The following is a 20,282-nucleotide window of genomic DNA, read 5'->3' as shown; positions in this document are numbered from 1 at the left end:
TTCTGGTCTCCCCCACAAGTGGAAACATTTTCTTTACGTCTACCCTATCAAACCCTTTCATAATCTTAAAGGCCTCTCCCAGGTCAACCCTCAAGTCTTCTCTTTTCTAGGGAAAAGAGCCCCAGCCTGTTCAGTCTTTCCTGATAGTTATAACCTCTCGATCTGGTATCATCCTAGTAAATCCTTTTTTGCACCATCTCCAATGCCTCTGTATTTTTGGCCTTATTAACCTGCATCGCTACTTTTAGTGATGTGAATTTTAACGATTATTGTGGGACTGGGGGAGATCGGCTGCCTTCACTTCACTCCTTCCAGGGGGACCACAAATCGTGCTCGGCCCCAGAGCAGCCCGGTCGACGGCACGGACCCCGGCACGGCATGTACTTACGGCGCCGACATTGGCGAAAGCAGCATTGGTGTTGCCGAACAGGCCGGTCCCTGCACCGAACGCAGTCCCGGTGCTGGTGTTGGTGTTGGTCCCAAAAATCCCCCCCGACTGCGAGACGGGGGCAGTTCCGAATAAACTCTGTGGGGAGCAGAGGGCGAGGTTAAAGCTCAGAGACACACATAGAAACAAAGAACTTGCATTTATATAGCACCTTTCGCAACCTCAGGATGTCCCAAAGTGCTTTAACAGCCAATGAAGTCCTTTTTGAAGTGTAATCACTGTTGTAATGTAGGGAACGAGGCAGCCAATTTGCACACAGCAAGATCCCACAAACAGCAATGTGATAATGACCAGGTGATCTGTTTTAGTGATGTTGGTTGAGGGATAAATATTGGCCCCAGGACACTGGGGAGAACTCTCCTGATCTTCTTCGAGAAAGTGCCACGGTATCTTTAAAGTCCACCTGAGGGGGCAGACAGGGCCTCGGTTTAATGTCTCAACCGAAGACGAACCATTTAAAGGCTCCCTCAGTACTGCACTGGGAGTGTCAGCCTGGACATGGCCTCAAGTCTCTGGAGTGGGACTTGAACGCACGACTTTTTGACTCAGATGAGAGTGCTACCCACTGAGGCACAGCACACTGGTGGTAACAGGCACCAGTTACATCCGCCTGCAGTCCTGCTGGCCAGCCACAGGATAAATTCCAGCCTCCATCATCACTCAAACCCCATTGCTCATCACTCCCAATAGACAAGTTGTGCAAGTCATCAGCGGACCAATTTTTTCTCTTTGGCCATTTATACAATGCCTTTCACACCTTGAGGAAGTCCATAGGCTTTTGACAAGGTGCCACATCAAAGGCTACTACACAAAATCAGAGCTCACGGTGTAGGGGGTAACATATTAACATGGATAAAGGATTGGTTAACTAACAGGATACAGAGAGTAGGCATAAATGGGTCATTTTCAGGTTGGCAAGATGTAACGAGTGGAGTGCCACAGGGATCAGTGCTGGGGCCTCAACTATTTACAATCTGTATCAATGACTTGGATGAAGGGACCGAATGTATTGTTGCTAAATTTGCTGATGACACAAAGGTAGGTAGGAAAGTAAGTTGTGAAGAGGACATAAGGAGTCTGCAAAGGGATGTAGATAGGTTAAGAGAGTGGGCAAAAATTTGGCAGATGGAGTATAATGTGGGAAAATGTGAACTTGTCCACTTTGGCAGGAGGAATCGAAAAGCAGTTTATTATTTAAATGGAGAGAGATTGCAGAACTCTGAGGTACAGAGGGATCTGGGTGTCCTAGTACATGAATCACAAAAAGTTAGTATGCAGGTACAGCAAGTGATTAGAAAGGCAAATGGAATGTTGTCATTTATTGCAAGGGGAATGGAATATAAAAGTAGAGATGTTTTGTTCCAGTTGTACAGGGCGTTGGTGAGACCACATCTAGAATACTGTGTGCAGTTTTGGTCTCCTTATTTAAGAAAGAACATAATTGCTTTGGAGGCGGTTCAGAGAAGGTTCACTCGACTGATTCCTGGGATGAGGGGGTTATCTTATGAAGAAAGGTTGGACAAGTTGGGCCTGTATACACTGGAGTTTAGAAGGATGAGAGGTGATCTTATTGAAACATGTAAGATCCTGAGGGGACTAGAAGCTGAGAGGATGTTTCCCCTTGTGGGAGAGACTAGAACTAGAGGCCACAGTTTGAAAATAAGGGGTCTCCCATTTAAGACGTAGATGAGGAGAAATATTTTCTCTGAGGGTGGTGAGTCTGTGGAACTCCCTTCCCCAGAGAGCGGAGGAGGCAGGGTCATTGAATATTTTTAAGGCTGAGTTGATAGATTCCTGATTAACAAGGGAGTCAAAGGTTATAGTAGGGAGACGGGAAAGTAGGGTTGAGGTCACAATCAGATCAGCCATGATCTTATCAAATGATAGAGAGGCTCGAGGGGCCGAATGGCCTACTCCTGCTCTTAATTCATATGTTCGTATCCTTAATAACCTTGCCTAACAAAAATCTATGACACTCAGTTTTGAAATTGTCAATTATCCCCCAGCCTCAACAGCTTTTTGGGGGGAGAGAGTTCCAGATTTCCACTCCCCTTTGTGTGAAGAAGTGCTTCCCGACATCACCCCTGAACGGCCTGGCTCTAATTTTAAGGTTCTGCCCCCTTGTTCTGGACTCCCCCCACCAGAGGAAATAGTTTCTCTTTACCCTATCAAATCCTTTAATCATCTTAAACATCTCGATTAGATCACCCCTTAATCTTCTAAACTCGAGGGAATACAAGTCTCTGCAACCTGTCCTTCATTTAACCCTCTAAGGCCGCCCCGATGGGCAAGTTAAACATTAGCAAGTGAGTGAAGCGGAGACCGAGACAGGCTGCTCCGCACCCCCCCCCTCCCTATCTTACCATGCTGCTGGTGTTGGGCTGACCCATGGTGTTGGTGTTGCCAAAGCTGAAGCCGGTGTTGGGTGTGGTGGTAGCCAGGCCGAAGGGCTTGTTGCCAAACAGGCCGGTGGTGGGCTGGGGCTGTGCCTGCCCGAACAGGCCCCCCGTGGCAGTGCCAAACGCTCCAGTACCTGAAAGGCAAGACATCCCAACATCAGCAAAAGAAGCAACTGCACCTTGGCGGCAGCGGCGGGAGGGGAAATGAAACCAAATAAAATGGCCAAACGCGGCATTTTGTGCCCACTGGATTTCACCTCCTCCCCCAGTCACACAATTGTCCACCCTCTTGTAATCATCAACAAAACCTCTCAACGTTCCCACCCCAGACATTTTCAAACTCCTTTCCACACTCACACAGACCTACCTCTCAGCTCGTGGCCTGACTGGAGCTGGTACATTTTCTGTAAAAAAAAAAGAAACACCCCAACATACAACACTCCCACAAACATGTACAGAGTTAGCTACATCTATTATCCCCCTGTAATATAGGGCAGTGTCTAAACCGTTCATTCATTTTCAATTTCTGCCAAGTTTAAAGGGAGTTCAGGTCCAATGTTAAACATGCATTCAAGCTCCATGTAATCTGGCAACAGTACATAACATAAGAAATAGGAGCAGGAGTAGGCCAATCGGCCCCTCGAGCCTGCTCCGCCAGTCTTGTGAAAGTGTCATCTGACTGAATTAAATGCCCAGTCAAGAGTAAAGGACTCCCTTAGCTTAGGTGCCAGGTTTAAGGAGCAGGTGGTATATACAGCAGATCCTGTCCCCCAGCAGGGGGGAAGGTGCGAGGTGCACTCAGATCAGTTATAAAGTGTGGGCATTGGTAAAAATACCAAATACAAAAGGTAAAGCACAGTGGGCAGCAGTGAACGAGGAAGAGCCAGCCCTTCTGTCTAGCAGCGATGCAGGGAGGTTGCAATGCCTAAGAATCTATTCCCCCTCAGTTATCACCATTTAGAAGGGGAGCTTAACCCTTTCTGGTTTGCATCCGAAAGCAGATAGATGCCAGACTCAGTCACTCTGACCCTCCACGAAAGGTTGAACTCACTCAAACGCTGACCTCCCACGAGGCGAGTCCCTGGGAGTCGTGCCTCTCTATGACAGTGCGAAGATATGGAAATGTCACCAAAACCCACATCCCTCGGTGACAGGACATTCAAAGCTTCACCTTCCACTTGTAGACATGCAGATGGCAAGTTTTCTGCTGCTCTGTTTTTTTTTTAAAAAGAGACATCCCTTTTTGGGGGAGGGGGAAAGGGTACAGTCTTGTTGCGGTTGTGTTACTGGACTAGTAATCCAGGCAGCACCAGTTCAAATCCCACCAGGGCAGTTTGGGAATGTTAATTCAGATTTAAAAAGATTTAGAAATAAAAAGCTGGCACCAGTAAAAGTGACCACAAAGCTGTCGGGATTGTCGTAAAAACCCAACTGCTTCAATAATGTCCTTTAGGGAAGGAAACCTGCCGTCCTTACCCGGTCTGGGCCTATATAGGACTCCAGTCCCATGCTAATGTGGTTGCCTCTTAACTGCCCTCTGAAGTGGCCTAGCAAACCACTCCGTTCTATCAAACAGAAGGCCCACCACCACCACCTCATGGCAACTAGGGATAGGCAATAAATGTCGGCCTTGCCAGTGATGCCTGCATCCCGAGAATGAATAAAATAAATGACCATTTAAGCAATACACTTGGATCAAGTTTTATTCCTTTACCCAAAACAGTTCAGCGCATTTGTGACGAGGCCTGACAGCGGCGCTCTCCCCTCTCCCTTTAAGCCCTTGTACACTTCTGGCCCCTATAAAGCCAAGTCGGAGGAAAAGGGCAGGTTGTCCCGCACCTCAGAGCTGAATGCGTGAAGAAGCTTCCTCACAGTTTCCACCTCTCCGATGGTCCCTTTAATTCACTCAATTATAGAAACCACGGAGCACGTCCCAATTCCGCAGGAGAATATTTTCTCTGAACGTATACCAGTACAGGCACTCCTTGAACAGAGGTACCGTTCTGTTATTCTGTGCTCAGCCCACAGAACACATACTGACACAAGACCATAACACGTAGCAGATTGTAAAAGGGACACAGGTTGCAATTGTTGAGAGCTTGCAGAAATAAGACTGCTGCGTTTATTAAGAGGGCTGAATCGTTTGACCCACAGTGCGCGCCTGGAAGCTGGGCATGGGGCTACCCAGCTCTGGAAAGTGCACACCTGTGGGTATCGGGCCAGGACGAGGGGCGGGGTTTGGCTGTGATGCAGTCACAGTCAAACAGCCTGCTGGTGCTCCCCGTGCAAGAAATGGAGAGCTGCCGGTGCCCGTGGGGCCAGTGTATTAGCGAGGGAGTCGATGGTTTCAGGAGGAGGGGTGTAGATAGGGAAATGGGAGCCGGGCCCTAGGCCAGTTTGTGCTTTTCCCATTGGCCGGCGTGTCCAGTGAGATCGAGCGGCAGTAGTTTTGACTTCCTGTAAAAAGACACTTGGTAATCGACCAGCCCACTACCCACAATCACAGCTGCCATCAACGTTTTTGAACCTTATGGTGAAAGTGCCTACCTGCTTTTTGAAGACTGGACCCACACACAGTTCCCAGCACACCCACTTGCGAAAGGAGCCCAGTGTCTGATGAGAGGAAGTCACTCATAAAGTTTGGATTTTTAAAAAAATATACCACAGAACATCTAAAGCGGCAACAAGGTGACAAATCTACACCTAGGGGTCCGTGAGCACAGGCTGGCTAATGGTCGGTGCTGCTCAAAGGAACCATGCAAGTTGCCCAAAGGTTGAAAAATCACACCCTTCAGTAAAGGAGTGCGGAAAATAGGCAGTATTTTATGAAGTATATACGACAAAGGAAGCCATGAATTTTCTTTTTTTTTAAATGAAAATGTATGCTTCCCCCTCCCAATCATCAAGAGATTGGGCATGGATTTGGTGTTCCAAGTCAGCCCATTTTGGCAAGGCGTCACCATAGTGTAGTGGTTATGTTACTGCAATAGTAACCCAGAGGCCTGGGCTAATCATCCAGAGAACGTGAGTTCAAATCCCAAATTGGATTCAGTTTTAAGAAAACCTGGAAATAAAAAGCTGGTCTCAGTAAAAGTGACCATGAAGCTGTCAGATTGTGGTAAAAACCCAACTGGTTCACTAATGTCCTTTAGGGAAGGAAACCTGCTGTCCTTACCCGGTCTGGGCCTATATGTGACTCCAGTCCCACACCCACATGGTTGACTCTTAACTGCCCTCTGAAGTGGCCCAGGGAGACACTCCGTTGCATCAAACCAGCGGTTCAAGGTGACCCACCACCGCCTTCTCAGGGCAACTAGGGATGGGCAATAAATGCTGGCCTTGCCAGTGACGTCCACAACCTGAGAATTATTAATTTAAAAAAAAAATCCATGCATTCTGGTCGCCGTTTCCCACTGTGCAGAGCAGGTACAAGGAGCCGTGTGTCTATACGGCTGTGTTAGTGCTGCGGGATCTCAATGGTACATCTTGCGTAGGTGGCAGTAACAGGGGAACACACCTGCTGGCCCCTCGGACAAATCTTACTCAAGTTTACTTTGGGATTGCCCCGGCTGTGCAAACTGTCACTAATGCAGCACTCGCGCAGTAGTCAACGCAGCTTGACACGCAAGAGAGCAAAGCACGGGTTGGTCTGGAATCTCTCCCAACCAACGCGACTAATGGAAAAGCAGCGTCAGTCAGTGCTGCAGCATCCCTGGTGTGGCTCCCCTTTGCACACGCACTGGGGGAATCACTGCCCGATGTGAGCTGCAGGAGGGGGTGCAGTGCAGACTCACCAGAATAATACCGGGGCTAAAAGGGTTAAATTACGAGAACAAGTTGCACAAACTGGATTTGGGGGTGATCTAATTATGGTGATTAAAGGATTTGATAGGGTCGAGAGAGAGAAACTATTTCCTCGGGGGGGGGGGGGGGGGGAAAGTCCAGAACAAGGGGGCATAACCTTAAAATTAGAGCTAGGCCGTTCAGGGGCGATGTCAGGAAGCACTTCCTCACACAAAGGGGAGTGGAAATCTGGAACTCTCTTTCCCCCCCCCCCCCCCCCCCCAGAAAAAAAGCTGTTGAGGATGGGGGTAAATTGAAAATTTCAAAGCTGAGATTGAGCGATTTTTGTTGGGTAAGGGGATTAAGGGTTACAGAACCAAGGTGGGTAAATGGTGTTAAGGCACAGATCAGCCATGATCTCATTAAATGGTGGAACAGGCTCGAGGGGCTGTATGGCCTCCTCCTGTTCTCATCCCTGGCTTAACCCTCACACTCTCACAATGAAAAGCTTGACTGAACCACATACAAGTCACGACAACCCTGGTGAAATGTGTTTAAGTGAATCACTGTATGGGCTGCAGGTGGGAGGAGAAAATTAAATGACACTAAAAGCCATTATGGAATGATCCAGATTGTGGCACGACAGGCTGCACAGGAGTGGGTAGCAAGAGACCTCCTGGCTTCCCTCCTCCGCTCCACATAATTAGTTCCAAACTCTGGGGGGGGCGGGGGAAGAGAAAAGAGAGGCTGTAAAGGGAATATGGCTCTCACCGTGATGAGCTGCAGTATCTCAAGGCAGGGAAAGAGAAAGTATTAAGCCAGGATTCCCACCCTTCACCCGCTATCCCGTGACCCCTGCTGGAAAAGGTAATCTGTGCAGATGTTGGGCAAGGGGCAGGAGCAGGAGCAGGCCTGCCCATGATGAATAGGGGTGGTGGTGCAAGAAGCAGTTATGGGGAAGGTTTTGATTTTAATTAACAAACCAAAAAAAAAAGGCTCCCAGTAATTTCAGCTGCTTAAGACCGTGAGTAGTTGAACACAGGTGTCCAGGAGGTTCCATGGTTCAATTCCCAGGCTGTGCAGATTCAGCCGATCTCAACTTGGGGGAGTGAATTGGCCCCTAGACCTCTTGGACTAAAGGAGAGAGAAGGAGACAAAGTCATGGTTCCTGCTCACTCCCCAGTACCCCTGCTGAAAACAACAACTTGTATTTATACAGAACTTTTAACGTAGTAAAACGTCTTCAGGCGCTTCCCAGGAGCGTTATCAGACAAAATTTAATACCAAGCTGCGTAAGGAGATATTAGGACAGGTGTCCAAAAGGTAGGTTTTTAAGGAGCGTCTTAAAGGGAGAGAGAGAGAGAGAGAGAGAGAGAGAGAGAGAAAGAAAATTCCAGAGTTTAGGGCCTAGACAGGTACGGCCGTCAATGGAAATCAGGGATGTGCAGGAGGCCAGAGTTGGAGGAGCCCAGAGATCTGAGGGTCGTAGGGCTGGAGGAGGTTACAGAGATAGGATGGGGACGAGGCCATGGAGCGATTTGAACACAAGGATGGGAGAATTTTAAAATCGAAGCACTGCCGGACCAAGAGCCGATGTGGGTCAGTGAGCACAGGGGTGAGGGGTGATTGGGACTTGGTGCGAGTCAGGATACGGGCAGCAGAGTTTTGAATGAGCTGAAGTTTACGGAGGGTGGGAGATGGGAGGCTGGCAGGACCAGGTCCAGCTCTGCTGTAATGCTCCTGTGGTCAAATATTCTCCTGACACACTTTGCCCAGCTCTTGTTGGACAAGCAGCCAATATGGACAAGGTACCAGGGCGCTCCTGGCACCTGTATCTGAGCAAAACCCCCAGCAGAAACAGGACTGACGGGAGGCACTCGAATCCACAACATTCCCGGCGGTTATACTGGAGGACGTTGTGAAGTCCTTTTCCCTCCTCCATCCATCAAAAACAGGCTCGAGGCAAAGAGAGTTCCCCATCGGGGGCTGTCCAAACCATGGCCTGGTGACCACCTGCTCCTCGAGCCCTGGCTATCCAGCCCACGAGGCCCAGGATAGAGCCTCACTTGCCCTTACGCTGGCTCACTGGCTGGTCTGCCCCGTTTGAAATTTGCGGGCCTGTAGGTTTGGAAAAGGGCTGTTGCCTCTTTGGCGGATGAATCCTGAATCAGAACACCAGGATCGGTTAATAGAAGCAGTGCGAGATAGAAGGGAATTAACAGGAAACGAGACTGGAATTCCGTGCTGCGCACAAAGACCAAGAGCTGCAACACCCCATTCTAAAGAAAGACTTGTATTTCTATAGAGCCTTTCACAACCTCGGGACGTCCCAAAGCGTTATTTTAAAATAAAAAGTACGGTCACTGTTGTAATTTAGGAAACACGGCAAACAATTTGCGCACAACAAAGTCTGACAAACGGCAATGTGATAGCGAGCAAATAATCTGTTCTACTGATGTTGGTTGAGGGATAAATGTTGACCAGGGCACCGGGGAGAACTCCCCCTGCCCTTCTTCGAAATAGTGCCATGGGGTCTTTTACGTCCACCTGAGAGGGCAGATGAGGCCTGGGTTTAACATCTCATCCGACAGAGCAGCACTCCCTCAGTACTGGCACTGGGAGCGTCAGCCTAGCTTATGGGGCTCAAGTCTCTGGAGTGAGGCTTGAACCACTCGTAGGGAGTCAACGTAGGTCAGCGAGCACAGGGTGACGGATGCATCGTGGGGGCCTCAGTCCAACAATCACCTGCCCTCTCACTGACGTGATACTTGCAGCTCCCCCACGTACCTCCCTAAAACAAAACCCGCGGCCTGAGGACGAACTCACTTGTTCCAAAGCCGGTTTTATTCTGCCCGAAGTTGAATCCTCCGGTGGCGTTGGCCGGAGTGGCTCCAAACAGACCAGTGCCGGCACTGGATGTCGCGGTGGAGGTGCCGAACAAACCGCCACCTCCCCCCAGCGGGGCCTGTGGTCCTTTGCGGCCGGCCGTGTAATCCTCCAAACGCAGCTCCTAGGGGAAAAAACAACCGCACAAGGGAGTTAGCTCCTGCTGCTGGGGTTATACTCAGTGCCAGCCGCCTAATATCAAGCTGGCGGTCTTGACGTATCAACCCAGACAGCAAGTGTTGGCACATTACCCCACCGAGGGCTTGTGAAGAATAACCGGTTAGGATAACATGGTGGTGTAATGGTTATGTTACTAGTAATCCAGAGGCCTGGACTAATCTAGAGAACGAGAGTTCAAATCTCACCAGGGCAGTTTGAAAATTTGAATTCATGTTTTTTTTTAAAAAATCTATAAATAAAAAGCTGGTCTCAGTAAAAGTGACCATGAAACTGTCGGATTGTCATAAAAAAAAACAACTGGTTCACTAATGCCCTTTGGGGGAACGAAACCTGCCGTCCTTACCCGCTCTGGGCCTATATGTGACTCCAGTCCGGGCCTATATGTGACTCCAGTCCTTCACCAACTCTTGACTCTTACCTGCTCTCTGAAATGGGCCCAGCAAGACACTCCGTTGTATAAAACTGCTACAGAATTGGGTAATTAGGGATGAGCAGTAAACGGCGGCCTTGCCAGCGACCAGATTGATTTTTTTTTTAAAAAGCGCCCCATCACACTCACCTCCAGTGACTTGGTCTCATACTCCTTCATGGCTGTGATACACTGGTGCTTGGTGCTGATGTTGGTGCTGACTCCAGACTTCACCATCGTGTCTGTGCCTGTTGGGGGCTGCAGCATATTAAAGGCAAACAAATATAGCGGGGTTAATGCAGCTGGGCGCTGGTGAGAGATATTGTGTGGACCTTACAGCAACCACACCCTGTACGAAATCCCTCTCCCAAAAAGGGGCTAAACTTTGCTCGGGGCACCTCTTCCAAGTGGCCATGTGTGAGCTTAAACAGCGAGCGTCAGCAAGCTTTGTGACCGTGGGTGGCCCTCACAGCCGAGCAGATTCACGTCTTCACCCGATGTTCACACTCACACTGCCCGGCAGGAGTCACTGGATAGTGATCAGGAGTGAGAAGTCCAACTCTCTCCCCTCCGGCCAGAGTGTCTCAGTACCGCGATGGGTGATGCCTATACTCTGCAGGCTGTCCAGGGATGCCCAGACTTACATTGTTTGGCCTTTTCTGTTGTCAATCTGACACCAGCAGAGGTACAGCGGTTATTAATATGCATCGGCCGCTGGTTCTGAAATTTCCAGCTCTGCTCAGAATACGATGGATGCTTTTCCTACCTTACTGCTAAGTGTCACTAAGAGCCTCAAGGCCAGTGTCCCATCCGACAGACTGCGGGAAGCTTGCAGTGTGTTACTGCGTGGGCCCATATCAGTCACATTCTTCTTTCTCCCCCCACCCCTCAAGTGACCAATTTACCCCTTAGAGTCGCTGCGGATGGCGCACAGTTCGACACTACCGAGGCCGCGAGTTTCCCTCCCCCCACCGTCGATACTCACGTTGAATTTAACAGTCGTTCCCGTCGGGGCGGCAGTGCTGAAGGTGGTTCCCCCAAACAAGGTCCCCGACGTACCCCCGAATGGATTGGAGGCTGTGCTGGTGGTCCCGAACAGACCGCCTCCGGTGGTGCTGGTTCCGAAAGCTGAAACGGGAACAGGGACAGTGGCTGAATTCCCCGAGTAGACTCCCAGAGGCATTCAAAAAAAACCTGCATTTCCACAGTGCCATTCACGACTTCAGGGCATCCCAAAGTGCTTTGACAGGCAACTAAGTACTTTTTGAAGTGTAGTCACTGTTGTAATGTAGGAAACGAGGCAGCCGATTTGAGCACAGCAAGATCCCACAAACAGCAATGTGATAATGACCAGATCATCTGTTTTTTTCAGTAATGTTGGTTGAGGGATAAATATTGGCCAGGACACCAGGGAGATCTCCCCTGCTCTTTTCCGAATAGTTCTTTCATGACCACCTGAGAGGACAGACGGGGCCTGGGTTTCATGTTCCATCCGAAAGACAGCACCTCCGACAGTGCAGCACTCCCTCAGTACTGGATTGGGAATGGGAATAGCACAACCTGGATTTTGTGCTTAAATCTCTGGAGCGAGACTGGAACTCACGACCTTCTGACTCAGAGGCAAGAGTGCTACTCACTGAGCCAGGGCTGACAACGTAAATTCAGCCCATCAAGCCTGGTCCTTCCACAGACAATACAAGGGAAGCCTTGCATTTTGCAGCACGTACGAGACTTGCCACTGTTCTGTGAAGTGCAAGAACTACCTTTTGTGACAACGATGCAGCCGCTTGGCGCACAGCAAGATCCAGCAATCAGCAATGAGATGACCAGGGTGCCCCCCTTTACCCGGGGGTTGGTTGAGGGAGGGATGCTGCGCCGTTACCTGGGGGAACTCCCCGCACTCCAGACAGTGGCGTGGGACCTGTAACGCCCAAGTGAGCACCCAGAACAGCACTCATCTGAAGCGGGGTGCCTCTGATAATACAGTGCTGCCTTTGAGTGCCGGTCTACATTACAGTGCTCAAGTTCAAGTGGAATCTGCCTTCGCTGTGCTCTAAAGCCCTCCTCGACAAAAGCCATGCTTACTTCCAAAGCCTCCAGCAGGTTTGTTTTGCGTGAAGGCATTGCTCTGCTGATTGGAGAAGAGGCCCCCGGTGCTGGTGCCCCCGAACAGGCTGTTGGAGGTCGATGTGCCGAACCCAAAGCCGGCATTGGCAGACGATGTTGCTGGCTGCCCAAAACCACTGGACCCGAACAGCCCGCCTGGAAAGAGAATATTGAAGATCATTAGCGGGTTTGGCCACAGAGGAAGTGCGACTTTGGAGTTGATGGGATGGGCTCTGGAGTTCAACACGAGTAACAAAGCTGCTTTACAATCGTAAAGAAAGAATGGACTTGCATTTATATAGCGCCTTTCACATCCTCAGGACGTCCCAAAGCGCTTTACATCCAATGAAGTTCTTTTTGAAGTGTAGTCACTGTTGTAATGTAGGAAACACGGCAGCCAATTTGCACACAGCAAGATCCCACAAACAGCAATGAGATAATGACCAGATCACCTGTTTCAGTGATGTTGGTTGACGGATAAATATTGGCCAGGACAAAGGGGAGAACTCCCCTACTCTCCTTCAAAATAATGCCATAGGACCGTTCACATCCACCTGAGGGGGCAGACAGGGCCTCGGTTTAACGTCCCATCCGAAAGACGGCCCCTCCCTCAGTACCGCCCCTCCGACAGCGCGGCGCTCCCTCAGTACCGCCCCTCCGACAGCGCGGCGCTCCCTCAGTACCGCCCCTCCGACAGCGCGGCGCTCCCTCAGTACCGCCCCTCCGACAGCGCGGCGCTCCCTCAGTACCGCCCCTCCGACAGCGCGGCGCTCCCTCAGTACCGCCCCTCCGACAGCGCGGCGCTCCCTCAGTACCGCCCCTCCGACAGCGCGGCGCTCCCTCAGTACCGCCCCTCCGACAGCGCGGCGCTCCCTCAGTACCGCCCCTCCGACAGCGCGGCGCTCCCTCAGTACCGCCCCTCCGACAGCGCGGCGCTCCCTCAGTACCGCCCCTCCGACAGCGCGGCGCTCCCTCAGTACCGCCCCTCCGACAGCGCGGCGCTCCCTCAGTACCGCCCCTCCGACAGCGCGGCGCTCCCTCAGTACCGCCCCTCCGACAGCGCGGCGCTCCCTCAGTACCGCCCCTCCGACAGCGCGGCGCACCCTCAGTACCGCCCCTCCGACAGCGCGGCGCACCCTCAGTACCGCCCCTCCGACAGCGCGGCGCACCCTCAGTACCGCCCCTCCGACAGCGCGGCGCACCCTCAGTACCGCCCCTCCGACAGCGCGCCGCTCCCTCAGTACCGCCCCTCCGACAGCGCGGCGCTCCCTCAGTACCGCCCCTCCGACAGCGCGCCGCTCCCTCAGTACCGCCCCTCCGACAGCGCGGCGCTCCCTCAGTACCGACCCTCCGACAGCGCGGCGCTCCCTCAGTACCGACCCTCCGACAGCGCGGCGCTCCCTCAGTACCGACCCTCCGACAGCGCGGCGCTCCCTCAGTACCGACCCTCCGACAGCGCGGCGCTCCCTCAGTACCGACCCTCCGACAGCGCGGCGCTCCCTCAGTACCGACCCTCCGACAGCGCGGCGCTCCCTCAGTACCGACCCTCCGACAGCGCGGCGCTCCCTCAGTACTGACCCTCCGACAGCGCGGCGCTCCCTCAGTACTGACCCTCCGACAGCGCGGCGCTCCCTCAGTACTGACCCTCCGACAGCGCGGCGCTCCCTCAGTACTGACCCTCCGACAGCGCGGCGCTCCCTCAGTACTGACCCTCCGACAGTGCAGCGCTCCCTCAGTACTCCACTGGGAGTGTCAGCCTGGATTATGGGTTCGGGTCTCTGGAGTGGGATAACCCATGACCTTTTAACTCACAGGCGAGAGTGCTGCCCACTGAGCCACGGCTGACTCTGGCAAAAACCCAAACTGGTTCAATAATGTCCTCCAGAGAAGGGAACCTACAATTCCTACCCATTCCGGCCCACGTGACTCCAGTCCCACACTTTGTAGTTGATTCAACGCCCTCTGGGTAAATAGGGAATGGCAACAAACTGTCTTTCCAGGGGTGTCACATCCCAAGAACATTAAAACAAATCGATTTAGATGCCATTTCCACTTGTGCCCCATGTCAATATTTATCCCTCAACCAACATCACTAAAAACAGATTACCCGGTCATTTATCTCATTGCTGCTTGTGGGATCTTGCTGTGTGCAAATTGGCTGCCGCGTTTCCTGCATTACAACAGTTACTACACTTCTAAAGTATTTGAGTGGCTGTCCAGCGCCTTGGGAGGTCCTGAGACCATGAACAGCGTTATATAAATGCAAGTTCCTTCTTTTCTTTTTGTCCACAGTCAAAAACACCGCACAAGCCTCAATCACAAAGTTGGCAGGAAGCCGGGGTTAAGGACGGAGAGAAGCCATTCCTGACCTGGTTTGTTTTGCGTGCTCCCGAAGAGTCCGCCGCCAGCGTTGGTGGCTGCACCAAAGCCAGCAGTCGTCGCACCGAACCCACCGAACCCAGGAGTCGCGGTATCTGAAAAACAGGAGGTCGCAGGGGGATTAGGGCACTGATGAGGAGAGACTAGAGGAGCTGGGCTTGTTCTCACTAGAGCAGAGACGGCCAAGGGGAGATTTAATAGAGGCGTTCAAAATCACAAAGGGTTTTGATAGAGTAAATAAGAAGAAACTGTTTCCAGTGGTAGGAGGGTCAGTAACCAGAGGACACAGATTTAAGGTGAGCGGCAAAAGAACCAGAGGGGAGAACAGGAGAATTGTGTTTGCACTCTCTCTTCTCCAAGGCAAAAAAAAGTCGTGAACACCTTTCCTCCCCGGTCTTCCCTTCCTCCCACATTCTACAGGCCTTCAATGCCCAACCTTGTCACTACCAGCAGATTTAGCTCATCTTCCCTTCCTCTCTCACCAATCTAGGCGGTCTCCTGCACATTAAGGGGACCTCTTTAACCTGACCTGCACCCCTAGAACAGTGAGGAAACTGGGCTTACAGAAATCGCACGGTGACGATGGGGTTCTGTTACTGGATTAGTAATCCAGAGGACGCAAGTTCAAATCCCACCCTGGGCAGTTTGAGAATCTGAATTCAGATTACAAGAATAAATCCGGAAATAAAAAGCGGAAATCAGTAAAAGTGACCGTGAGGCTGTCGGATTGTTGTAAAAACCCAACTGGTTCACTGATGTTCTTTCGGGAAGGAAGCCTGCCGTCCTTACAACAACAACTTGCATTTATACAGCGCCTTTAACGTAGTAAAACGTCCCAAGGCGCTTCACAGGAGCGTAATAAAGAGAAAATTATCCAGCATGGCCTATACGTGACTCCAACCCGACACCAACGTGGTTGACTCCTAACTGCCCGCTGAAATGGCCCAGCAAGTCACTCAGTTGCATCAAAACCAACTACTCAAAGGTTCAAGAAGGTCACATCCCAAGGACAGAAATTCACTCATTCCTCCTACAATACCCAGCACCACAAAATCTACTTCAAACTGATTTCTCGTTATTCCCACCCTCGGATCGACAGTCAGCATATCCTGGTGCAACTCGCTCTTACAATCTCGCAGCGGTGAGGGGGCAGCGGCAGCGGCGAGGGGGCAGCGGCAGCGGCGAGGGGGGCAGCGGCAGCGGCGAGGGGGCAGCGGCAGCGGCGAGGGGGCAGCGGCAGCGGCGAGGGGGCAGCGGCAGCGGCGAGGGGGCAGCGGCAGCGGCGAGGGGGCAGCGGCAGCGGCGAGGGGGCAGCGGCAGCGGCGAGGGGGCAGCGGCAGCGGCGAGGGGGCAGCGGCAGCGGCGAGGGGGCAAAGGCAGCGGCGAGGGGGCAAAGGCAGCGGCGAGGGGGCAAAGGCAGCGGCGAGGGGGCAAAGGCAGCGGCGAGGGGGCAAAGGCAGCGGCGAGGGGGCAAAGGCAGCGGCGAGGGGGCAAAGGCAGCGGCGAGGGGGCAAAGGCAGCGGCGAGGGGGCAAAGGCAGCGGCGAGGGGGCAAAGGCAGCGGCGAGGGGGCAAAGGCAGCGGCGAGGGGGCAAAGGCAGCGGCGAGGGGGCAAAGGCAGCGGCGAGGGGGCAAAGGCAGCGGCGAGGGGGCAAAGGCAGCGGCGAGGGGGCAAAGGCAGCGGCGAGGGGGCAAAGGCAGCGGCGAGGGGGCAAAGGCAGCGGCGAGGGGGCAAAGGCAGCGGCGAGGGGGCAAAGGCAGCGGCGAGGGGGCAAAGGCAGCGGCGAGGGGGCAAAGGCAGCGGCGAGGGGGCAAAGGCAGCGGCGAGGGGGCAAAGGCAGCGGCGAGGGGGCAAAGGCAGCGGCGAGGGGGCAAAGGCAGCGGCGAGGGGGCAAAGGCAGCGGCGAGGGGGCAAAGGCAGCGGCGAGGGGGCAAAGGCAGCGGCGAGGGGGCAAAGGCAGCGGCGAGGGGGCAAAGGCAGCGGCGAGGGGGCAAAGGCAGCGGCGAGGGGGCAAAGGCAGCGGCGAGGGGGCAAAGGCAGCGGCGAGGGGGCAAAGGCAGCGGCGAGGGGGCAAAGGCAGCGGCGAGGGGGCAAAGGCAGCGGCGAGGGGGCAAAGGCAGCGGCGAGGGGGCAAAGGCAGCGGCGAGGGGGCAAAGGCAGCGGCGAGGGGGCAAAGGCAGCGGCGAGGGGGCAAAGGCAGCGGCGAGGGGGCAAAGGCAGCGGCGAGGGGGCAAAGGCAGCGGCGAGGGGGCAAAGGCAGCGGCGAGGGGGCAAAGGCAGCGGCGAGGGGGCAAAGGTGGGCGTGTCTCATTGTTCATTCAGTAAACAGTGTAAAAAATAGTGATGCATTTACAGGGAAGCTGGATAAACACATGAGGGAGGAAGGAATAGAAGGATATGCTGATAGGGTGAGATGAAGGGGAGCGAGGAGGAGGCTCGTGTGGAGCATAATCACCGGCACGGACCAGTTGGGCCGAATGGCCTGTTACTGTGCTGTACATTCTATGCATCAGGCTCTCCGCTGCTGGATTGATATAAAGGCCCAACTGGTTCATTGGCATCTTTCAGGGAAGGGAAATTGCCATCTCAAGGTGACTCCAGTCCCACACCACACTGTGCTCTCAATGCCCTCGGGGTTGATGGGCAATAAATGCCAGTATCGCCCACCTCCCCAAAAAGAAATGGAGAAAAAACAAACTTACTTTGCCCAAACGCTGAGGTGGTGAACCCGCTTGTGTTCCCGAAGGTGGACGCGCCAAACTGTGATTTATTGAACATCTTGCCAGGTCACCAAGATGGCAGGCGACTGTGAAGAAAACACAGAGGCAACACGGGTTTAATGAGTTACCGAGAACCCTGGAACAGCAACCGGCAGGATTCAAATCTCCAACAAAACATCGTCACAAGTACTTAGTGTAAGAGGGTGCGTAAATTGTCCATTCCGAATCCATCTTACCTGTGAAAAACACCGAGCTGTATAACTATCTTCCCAAACTTGGGCAATGTTTGGAAGAGATTATCAGGTGGGTACAGGTCTGTCACTGGCAGTGATTGGGAGCAGTTTAAAAGGGACAAATGAAGCATTGTAATCCATTAAAGGGAATTGGTTACAGTGGCATCTCTTTCCCTATAGTTTACAGATACCGATACACTTCAGCTCTCCACATCGTCGTAACAGCTTGCATTTATATAGCACCTTTAACGTAGAAAAATGTCCCACAGCACTGAAGGCACAGCTGCCAACGGGAAGAGGGGGGGATGCAAAGGGAGTGGGGGATAAACAAGAGGCCAGAGTCAGAGGGGAGGGGCGCTGTTGGGGTGCAGGAAGTTACAGAGATAGTGAGGGGTCAGGCCATGGAGGGATTTAACCAAGAGGATGATAATTTTAAATTCAAGGTGCTGCCGAACGGGAAGCCAATGAAGGTCTGCGAGCACAAGGGTGATGGGTGAATGGGATGTGGCACAGGCTGGGATACAGGCAGAGTTTTGGATAAACTGAAGCTTATAGAGGGTGGAAGATGGGAGACCGGCCAGGACAGCACAGGAATAGTCAAGTCTGGAGGTGACCAAAGCACGGATGAAGGGTTCAGCAGACGCCTGAAGTTGGGCGACGTTACGGAGATGGAAGTAGACGGTCCCGGTGATGGAGAGGATATGGGGGTCAGAAGCTCAGCTCAGGGTCACATAGGACTGTAATTCAGCCAGGTAAATCCCCCACACACAATCAGACGTTAACTCCCTCAGACTGTAGATACGGCAGGGTAGGTGGTTATATTACTGGATTAACAATCCAGAAAACGTGAGTTCAAATCCCACCTGAGCAGTTTGTGAATTTGAATTCCGTTTAAAGCAATAAAGCTGGAAATAAAAAGCTGCGATCAGTAAAAGTGACCGCGAAGCTGTCGGATTGTCGTAAAAACCCAACCGGTTCACTAATGTCCTTTAGGAAAGGAAACCTGCCGTCCTTACCCGGTCTGGGCCTACACGCGACTCCAGTCCCCCACAGTAACCTGGTTGACTCTCAACTGCCCTCCGAGGTGGCCGAGCGAAACCACTCAAGACCCATCACCACCTTCTTGGGGCAAACTAGGGATGAATGTCGGCCTTGCCAGTGACGCGCACATCCCAAGAAATAATTAAATAAAAGGACAAATATTGGGGCGCTTTTAAATTATTTTTAACCCACAAGACAGAGAGCTGCGCATTCTCCAACACAACCAAGTGACTCAGTCTCAGAGTTGACGTGGAAGAATTTGAAGGCCCTTTTATGACGTTCGTCTTGTGATCACCATTTGCCACCCTCCCTTTTGACTCCGCGAGAGAAGAGATCGGGGGCACCGACCCCGGGGTGAAAGGGGGGGGGGGGGGGGCACCGACCCCGGGGTGAAAGGGGGGGGGGGGGGCACCGACCCCGGGGTGAAAGGGGGGGGGGGGCACCGACCCCGGGGTGAAAGGGGGGGGGGGGCACCGACCCCGGGGTGAAAGGGGGGGGGGGGGCACCGACCCCGGGGTGAAAGGGGGGGGGGGGGCACCGACCCCGGGGTGAAAGGGGGGGGGGGGGCACCGACCCCGGGGTGAAAGGGGGGGGGGGGCACCGACCCCGGGGTGAAAGGGGGGGGGGGGCACCGACCCCGGGGTGAAAGGGGGGGGGGGGGCACCGACCCCGGGGTGAAAGGGGGGGGGGGGGGGGCACCGACCCCGGGGTGAAAGGGGGGGGGGGGGGCACCGACCCCGGGGTGAAAGGGGGGGGGGGGCACCGACCCCGGGGTGAAAGGGGGGGGGGGCACCGACCCCGGGGTGAAAGGGGGGGGGGGGGGGCACCGACCCCGGGGTGAAAGGGGGGGGGGGCACCGACCCCGGGGTGAAAGGGGGGGGGGGGGCACCGACCCCGGGGTGAAAGGGGGGGGGCACCGACCCCGGGGTGAAAGGGGGGGGGGCACCGACCCCGGGGTGAAAGGGGGGGGGGCACCGACCCCGGGGTGAAAGGGGGGGGGGGGGGGGGGGGCACCGACCCCGGGGTGAAAGGGGGGGGGGGGGGGGGGGCACCGACCCCGGGGTGAAAGGGGGGGGGGGGGGGGGCACCGACCCCGGGGTGAAAGGGGGGGGGGGGGGGGCACCGACCCCGGGGTGAAAGGGGGGGGGGGCACCGACCCCGGGGTGAAAGGGGGGGGGGGGGCACCGACCCCGGGGTGAAAGGGGGGGGGGGCACCGACCCCGGGGTGAAAGGGGGGGGGGGGGGGGGCACCGACCCCGGGGTGAAAGGGGGGGGGGGGGCACCGACCCCGGGGTGAAAGGGGGGGGGGGGGCACCGACCCCGGGGTGAAAGGGCGGGACCCGGAGCAGGCCTTTCCCACCCACACCGAGCCGGGAACCGGACCTACCAACAGTCCCCCTCCGCAGCCTCTGATTCCGGGCCCGAGGACCGGGGCCACCCCCGCGGTTTCCTGGAGACCCCGTGCGCGGCCTAGCGCCTCAGGCCTCACTCACCTCCTGCTCCAGGCCGCGGCCTCGCCGCTCACTCCCGCTGCCGATTACCGGGTCTCCGCCACCTCCTCCACCACCGTGAGCTGGCTCCGGTACCGGTGCCTCGGTTCGTTTCCCCGGCCCGGCCGCTCGCCGCTTCTCCCCGGCCGCTACGCACTTTGTTATTTTCCTGCTCCCAGACTTACCTCGACTGGGCCGCAAAATAAAG

The 20,282-nt window shown here is 54.3% G+C and overlaps 1 protein-coding gene across 3 annotated transcripts in view; it reads right to left on the bottom strand.

Annotated features, from left to right (window-relative positions):
* Positions 1–20,282, bottom strand: part of nup98 (nucleoporin 98 and 96 precursor) — a 76,749-nt gene extending 56,467 nt beyond the window's left edge. Inside the window, exons 1-10 of one of the 3 annotated variants that reach the window (XM_067985573.1) lie at positions 20,078–20,282; positions 17,293–17,396; positions 14,581–14,685; positions 12,191–12,367; positions 11,091–11,233; positions 10,256–10,363; positions 9,457–9,640; positions 5,395–5,460; positions 2,812–2,981; positions 389–526 (exon numbers count right to left, since the gene is read on the bottom strand). In XM_067985573.1, the coding sequence (XP_067841674.1) occupies positions 389–526; positions 2,812–2,981; positions 5,395–5,460; positions 9,457–9,640; positions 10,256–10,363; positions 11,091–11,233; positions 12,191–12,367; positions 14,581–14,685; positions 17,293–17,368 (1,167 nt within the window). In that variant the 5' untranslated portion in view covers positions 17,369–17,396; positions 20,078–20,282. The remainder of the gene's footprint in view (positions 1–388; positions 527–2,811; positions 2,982–5,394; positions 5,461–9,456; positions 9,641–10,255; positions 10,364–11,090; positions 11,234–12,190; positions 12,368–14,580; positions 14,686–17,292; positions 17,397–20,077) is intronic. The other 2 variants (XM_067985574.1, XM_067985575.1) reach the window with 2 other exon arrangements.

The sequence above is a fragment of the Heptranchias perlo genome, chromosome 6 (assembly GCF_035084215.1).
Source record: "Heptranchias perlo isolate sHepPer1 chromosome 6, sHepPer1.hap1, whole genome shotgun sequence".
Lineage (NCBI taxonomy): Eukaryota > Metazoa > Chordata > Chondrichthyes > Hexanchiformes > Hexanchidae > Heptranchias > Heptranchias perlo.
The sequence above is the reverse complement of the archived record's forward strand: the minus strand, read 5'-3'. Positions and strand labels throughout refer to the sequence as shown.